The 7,490-nt window shown below is 39.3% G+C and overlaps 1 protein-coding gene across 2 annotated transcripts in view; it reads right to left on the bottom strand.

Moving 5' to 3' along the window:
• Positions 1 to 315: 315 nt before the first annotated feature.
• Positions 316 to 7,490, bottom strand: part of IMPG2 (interphotoreceptor matrix proteoglycan 2) — an 81,648-nt gene continuing 74,473 nt past the window's right edge. For both annotated transcript variants that reach the window (XM_072811834.1, XM_072811833.1), the window contains 4 exons: positions 6,824 to 7,012; positions 6,471 to 6,669; positions 5,912 to 5,991; positions 316 to 3,591 (listed from right to left, as the gene is read on the bottom strand). In XM_072811834.1, coding sequence (XP_072667935.1) covers positions 3,579 to 3,591; positions 5,912 to 5,991; positions 6,471 to 6,669; positions 6,824 to 7,012 — 481 coding nt within the window. In that variant the 3' untranslated portion in view covers positions 316 to 3,578. The remainder of the gene's footprint in view (positions 3,592 to 5,911; positions 5,992 to 6,470; positions 6,670 to 6,823; positions 7,013 to 7,490) is intronic.

Genomic DNA, 7,490 nt, shown 5'->3' with positions numbered 1-7,490 from the left:
GTGTAAGATTTAATAAATTGCATTAGTCAAAAAAAGAAAACCTCCAGGCAGATTCTTTACATCATCACTTACTTTCTGGTACCCTCCCACCTTGCCACCTCCAGCCAGGATCTGTGTAACACAACACAATTGACTCGAGGATTGCGCCTTTCACACTGTTTTTCTGCCATTCATTACACACTAGGGAATAGAATGAGCTAGGCTCCATTACTCATCACAGCTGGATTGTAAATGAGGAAGGCTGGTCCCACCCATTCCTACAGGGAATTGTTAGAGACACTTTAGAAAGAAAAAAAAAATTGACCCATATTTGTCTTGGTTAAAACATCTCAATTTAATAAAGATAAGTTATTCTTGTAAATCAGCTATTTCCTTAAGGAATAAATATGTTGCCTTTTCTTCCAAACTCAAAATAAAAATGCAATTCACAGACTGATAGATGTCAGAGTATCCATTATTGAAAATATGGAAATGATGCAATGATACCAGCTGCCTAAAAATCATGAAATGGAAGGCAAACTCATGAAACAAGCATACAAATGGATAACTAAACCAGCCAACATATTTTTAGAGCCTACAAAAAACATTTGTGCAGTTTCCATCTTTTTGTCAGAAGTACTATTAAGCCAGGTTGTTTGACTACATTATAATTCACTACATGGTTACAAAGGGGAAGGAAAAGGAGCAGCGAACCCAGAGTAACTAGATACTGGAGAAGAAAAAAACGAAGTGGGGATAAAATCAGGTAAATAGTAAATAGGACTTTAGGGCACATAAATGTGAACAAATACCCTTAAAACATTGCCATGGTAGAAATGGAGTCTTAAGTAAGACTCAAATAAATTGGGACGCCTAGGTGGCTCAGTGGTTGAGCATCTGCCTTCAGCTCAGGTCGTGATCCTGGGGTCCTGGGATCAAGTCCTTCCTGCATGGGGTTCCCTACAAGGAGTCTGCTTCTCCCTCTGCCTATGTCTCTGCCTCTCTCTGTGTGTCTCTCATGAATAAAAAAAAAAATCCCCCCTTCATCCAGACCCATGAAAATAGAAACTGTGTAATGTACACTCAATTATAAAGGCTATATGTACAAGACTCCAAAGCACTTTATGAATCAAAAAAAAAAGTGTGTGTTATTCACCATGTACTTTTAGTGCTTAACTGCATTTTATTGTTTCCAAATAAGGTGATATTTTTATTAATTACTGTATTAGTAGGTTAATGAGAGTGCTCTAATAATCACAAGTTTGCATTCCTCAATCACACGACCTAAAGGAGAGTATAGCTCTTATATTTTTAAATGACTATACACCATTAAATTGCCTCAAGGAAAGCTCTTTTTAAAAGAAGCTCTTCCTGTGTACCCTGCCCTGCCAGAGCGATAGCTCCTTTAGCCCTCTGGATCTCCACCGTGGAAACTGCACTCTGATCTTTCCCACTGTGGTGCAGCTACAGCAAGAGTAGGGCAAACGTTTTTTTTTTACTCCTGGTCTGAGGCCTCCAAGTCTCTCCCTGGGAGTGTGGGAGTTTCCTTATTGTCCCATTTAGTAGGTGTGGAGCAGACATTCACGCAGAGCTGAATGATGCTCTTGCATGAAAAGGTCATATGAAAGGGAATCAGAGACAGAGACGTGTCCGAATTCTTAAACTCCCACTTGACTGCTTGGCTTCTGGAAACAACAATCCCTCTTTAGCTCTTTTCGTTTGTCCTTCTCCTAACTGCTTCATGCGGTGACGTGCCCCCACACTCCTTTTACTCCCATCTGGAACTCTCCCAGCAAGCAGACATTCAAATGGTTTGCGTTGTAGGGCTAATGTGTGATAAAAACAAATTTTCTTTTCACTTAACACATATAAGTTTAGAAAAAAAAGTTTAACACAGAAAAAAGTTAAACAGAAATCTCTGGAAGCTTTACAAATAAAATTAAGCATTCAGTAGTGGCAAATGTCATTAACATTTATCATGCTTTAAAGATCATTATCAATTCCTTTAAAATGAGCCCAGTAGAAAATGTCCCAGAGCAGCAGCATTATATCTATGCTGAACTTGTAGAAAAGCCATTAAGTGAATAGCAAATGAAAAGGAACACTGAGACATGGGAACCTTCAAACAAACACCCACCCTACATGCTTTGCAAACTACCTGGATATCTTCGAGGCTCTCCACAGCTTATACTCAGAGATTTAGTTTTGAGTGCCCCATAATGAGTGACATTGGCAATGATCAAGTTAAGAAAAATAAATAAGTGAACCAAGTTTTTTATCTTATAGTGAATCTATCCTGGTTATAGCTGGTCAGAAAGAAATCAAAATGTTCAAGATGGTTTTTGGCAAACATGAAGACATCTGACATAAAATATCAGTAGTAAGCTATCTGTGTATGCAATTTGCTATTAACAGTGAGGATTATTTGGCCCTCTCCTTGCCCTCTCCAAAGCTACCCATTAGAGAACATACTAAAGAGAAAGAGGAAAACTTCTATTTTCAATTAAAATTTATATAAGATGTGGACATTTGCTACCTATATAATTTTAGAATTTTTTAAATTGCAACAAAAGTCCTGTCATGTTTCATGTAAGCAGGAATGAATTGAATTTAGACGCCAGCTATTACGTAAAGAAGAAGCAATGTAAACAAACTAACCTATACTATGTGAGGTAGTTAAGTGCTGCTTTCCAAATTAATACACCAGGACCTAGAGAAGATCCAGGACTTGCCTAGGACAACATGAGATAACAGAAGAGTCGGGAGCCCATGAGTGCAGCTCAGTCCACCCATCAATTGGCAAAGTATATTCCCAGTGCCATGGCCTTGACCCAATGCCCACTCCCTCCCTGTCCACATGATTAAATTCATCTGTAGTCTAACAGGAGCCCATTAAGCATTATACATTATACAAATATATTGTCCTTAACAACTAAAAAAAAAAAAAAAGATACTGACATACTTAACAATAATATGGTCTTCATTCACATGCTCAAGAAATTCAAACCTCTGATAGAAACTTAAGTACAAGCCTAACTCTATATACCACAGCAAAAAGGTCGTTTTTCTTCAGCAGTCTTAATGCCAAATAAACTTAATATTTTTTATTTAGTTAAATGTCTGACAACAAGCTATACGAAAACTATTTGAAAGGCTTCTCATTCCACTTAACAAGAACATCCTACAAAATAGTCACTTCCTAAGCCCGCCTTCTCTTGTAAGAGTCTCTAGCCTTATCTTCCTCCGGGGAAACCTGGCCCACAGTCACTGAGACACACCTTCAGAGGTTCAGAAGCAGACAGTGAAGGCAGCCCCAACTCCTAAGCCATTTCTTTCCCTTGTAGAATACTTCTGAGGATTCATACAGTTTTCAGTTTCTTTAAATACAGGTTTGGTTTTTGCAGGTATGACAACTGTCACATCCCTTACTACATTCTGAAATTTTAAGCTGGAAAAAAGTTTGGTCCCCAAATTTAGTTTTTTAAGTAGAAAATCCTTCTTCCAACAGAGGTCAAAATCCAGGTTAATTATATGACATAGGTAGCAAGTGATCTCCATCTTCTCTAGGCTTCTGATCAGTTTCAAAATAGAAGTTTTGCTTAAAGCTCTTCCCTGCCATGAAAAACAAAAACAAAGAACAATTAATGGAAAAAGCAAGTGTACCCTGAAATGCACTTTTGTTATAATACATTATCAAGCTACGTTCCTAAGATCACCAACACTTCCTATTTTCTTTCTTTGCAGGGAAGCCGTCCTATGCTTTGCTGAGTTAAAAACAAAAACAAAAGCAACAGCCAAAAAGAAACCCCACTGTCAAGACCATGTCATTTTTTCACGATCCTAAATCAAATCCTCTAACATTTTCTTGGGCTACTAGGTGAAAATGCCGAGACTAAGCAAAGATGAAAATGTAGGGACCGCATGTCTAACAGTTTTTCAATGCTGTCTTCCCCAAATGATTATTCCTCTTAAGGTTACAGTGTCTGTGTGGACTTTCTTTTGTTTCACTGGATCTTCTTGTTTAAATCTTATTTGTTACATGGATTGGTGGGGGGGAGAGGGGTATATTTTAATGGCAGGCAGTTACCAGAAGGAACTAAAGCATGTAGTTAACCTGCGTGTTCCTAATGAGGCTCTCTTGCATTCTTTGTTTGGATGTCCTAGCCTAGATAAAATGCATTTTTAATTCAGGGAACACATTCAAACAGGTGGTTATAAAGAGTCTCAGGAAACATGAGCCATGTTCTCTCTACTGGATACCACTGAAATGGAGCCACCTGGCTGGAGATGCAGGGATGAGTGGGAGTCTGGTCTTTAAAGGCAGATTCCCAGTAATATTGCTCTAACAGCATTCAGGAAGGTTGACAGCATCTCCAGGGACTAAGTCAGGTGTTCAGAGATTTTTAAAGGACTTTCCACCATGTACTTGGAATTTTTTCTAGATCTTTTAAAATTTATTCTATTTATTTATATTATTTTTATTTATTTATTCATTCATTCATTTATTTATTTTATTCTCTCTCTCCCTCTTTTGAGAGGGAAAGAGAGGGCACAGCAGGGGGAGAGGGAGAAGGAAAAGCAGGATCCACACTGAGTTGGGAGCTCGACATGGGGCTCTATCCTAGGACCTGGACCTCATGACCTGAGCTAAAGGCAGACACTCAACTGCCTGAGCCAACCAGATGCCCCTTTACTTGGAATTTAAAAGGCATCTTCTTCAGTTTCTTTAGGTTCCAATCAATCCTTTCCTATCAGGGAAGAACTATGAGTGAAGGGGCTGTGTATTAGAACAAAGGGATTCCGAGCAAAGAGGCAGTGGCTCCCATCAGAGCCTTGTGTGTTATCATGACACTTCACCAATTTCTTCTGCAAGCATTCATGAATTGCTCTGGTTTTTCTCTTCTAAAAGCCAGGTGAAGATATCTGGCCTCAGGGGATCCCATCCATGAGGAAGTACCTTTATGAGGGCAGCAGGACCAAATATCAAAGCAAAATTATATTTCATCCACTATACTCAATTAATGCCCATAATGATCTCTTTACAAGATATTTTATTTTTGTAACCTAATTCTGGTTATGGATCTTGGGGAACAAAGAAAAATAGTTACGGACACTTGCCCAAAATGCATGCTGAGAAAAGGAAATGGAAAGAGAGTAAATTGTAAGATGAACTCGATAAAGGCAAGAGATACACCTTAATGAGATTTGTGTAATTCAAAGCATATTGATGAGTGTCTACAAAGATGGAAATGAAAGGATATGTCAAAATATGTGAGGACTTATGACTGCTCAAGTGCTTTTCATAGAAAGTGTCTATGAAAAATATTGTATAGCATTAAATCACAGGCAATATCTGTGGTAGCAAGAAAGTATACATAACACAGTCCAGGAACCTCTAGGCCAGAACAGATAGTGTCTTAGTTTTAAATCTTCTCTTCCATTTGCTATCATTGACATCTTAAATCCCTTCGTCTTTCAAAGGCTTCCTCTCCTCATTTATAAAACTTAAATACAGGAGCACCTGTGTGGCTCAGTTAAGTAAGTGTCTGCCTTTAGCTCAGGTCATGACCTCAGGGTCTTGGGATCAAGCCCCACATCAGGCTCCTTGCTCAGCAGGAGTCTGCTTCTCCCTCTCCCTCCGCCCCTTCCCCTTCTCATGTACTCTCTGTCTCTGTTTCTCTCTCTCTCTCTCTCTCAAATAAATCAATAAAAACTTTTTTAAAAAATTAAAAATGAAATACTCAAACTAAAAAGCCATTATGCAGAATAAATAAAGTAATCTATGTGGAAGCATATTAACCGTAAAGAGCTCAACAATGTTGGTTATCATCAGAACCCATGTCTTGTGGACAGGAATTATGTATTCACGCTGTGCCACTGCTCTAAGGCACCCAGTTGGGAATCTGAGTAGGAGGCTATATCAAATGCTTACATTTGATGTTCTCTCACAAAAGCTACAAACTCAGGATCACTGGCATAGAGTTCCAAAATTCTCATTCTTTCTTGAATTTCCTTAGAAAAGAAAAAGAGACCATACATTGCATTAGAAAAACCTCAACTTTTTTGAAGGAATTCTCATTTTTGTAAGGAATTGTGGCTTTCCGAGCTATCCAGGGGAGAGCTATAGGAAAGAATGGCCTTTTCAGAGAAATTGAAGGTTTGGATATTGCATGAACCACTCTGAGTAACTCAGATATATATTCCTAAGGAAGGGAGAGAAGAAGGAGAAAGTGCTTACTAATAATGGAAAAAGAAACCACTGGGTGGGAAATGAGGTACCACTCAGAATTGTAAAACCCTGCACCCCCCATCGCCGGGGAGATATCATAAGGTAAAAAAATGATCATGAAATATTTTTCATCCTTTCTTGAAGCCCATGTATATGCATGTGCACGGACACACACACATGGACACACAGATACACGGATGAACACACACACACACACACACACACACCAGCAGGGCAGTAACAGAAAAGCAAAGTTTCCTACCTCACTGGAAAGCTCACTGTTCTCATACATTTGCCTGATTTCTTCCCTGCTCAGACCACCAATCATCTCTCCACCTCCAGAGCTGTAGAAGGGGTTCTGAGGATAGGGTCCCTCATACTCCTCGGGTCTGGCCACATGGCTTTCATAGACAGGGTTGTACTTCACAGCATTTTCAATGGATGAGAGGCTGTCAGGCTGCCTGATGGAGCCACAAAAAGAAAAGTATGATTGGTTCAGGTTCTTCAGATGCTCAACTACCCAGATCCTTATCCAATATGTGGCATATAATAAGTGCAAAATAAATTAATAAAAGGAACATTTTATTCCATCAGAGAGTAATTTTTCTTATTTACCTGATGGGCCTCTCTGCTTCTCTTCTAACATAATGAGCCTTAAGAGTTCTGACAAGGAAGAAGACAAGAGCAGAAAAGACGAGGACAAGTCCAACCACGGTGGCAATGGTGATGCCTATGACCAACGGCTCAGACACAAACTCCTCACAATGCTTACCTCGGTACCACCAGTTCTCACCTACCCGGCATCTGTAATGAGAAGTGACAAAGTCCAAAAGGAGGATCACTGTGTTGAAAACAATAATGGCAGATCCGGTGGGACTTGGGGAAAAGGTAGGGAAATAAATGCTGACCATGTGAAACTTCAATAAAGAAGTGAACGGAACCGGTTCAATGATCATATAATTTAAGGTTGTGATTAGTCCCTTCTACAGCCTGGGCAGGTCCTCCCTATTTGTAAATGACTGAACAAAAGACTGACTAGACAAAGTATTCTGTTTAATTTCCTTATTTATACTTAATAGAAAACAGACCCAGGAAGGAAAGTGACTGAGATCATGCAATTAGTCAGCATCTGGGTGTAGAAACCAGGTCTCCAGACTCCTCGTGTCCTTTCACCACGCTGCAGAGATATCCCCAAAACCTCCCAGGCTCCAGACTTGTGCAAAAGTGTCTTCAATTCCCAGAGCAGCAAGGAAATGACTGCTTTTCAAAATAATATTAATTT

This window comes from Canis lupus, chromosome 35, assembly GCF_048164855.1.
Source record: "Canis lupus baileyi chromosome 35, mCanLup2.hap1, whole genome shotgun sequence".
Taxonomy (NCBI): Eukaryota; Metazoa; Chordata; class Mammalia; order Carnivora; family Canidae; genus Canis; species Canis lupus.
Note: the sequence above shows the minus strand (reverse complement) of the source record. Positions and strands in the feature narration are given on the sequence as shown.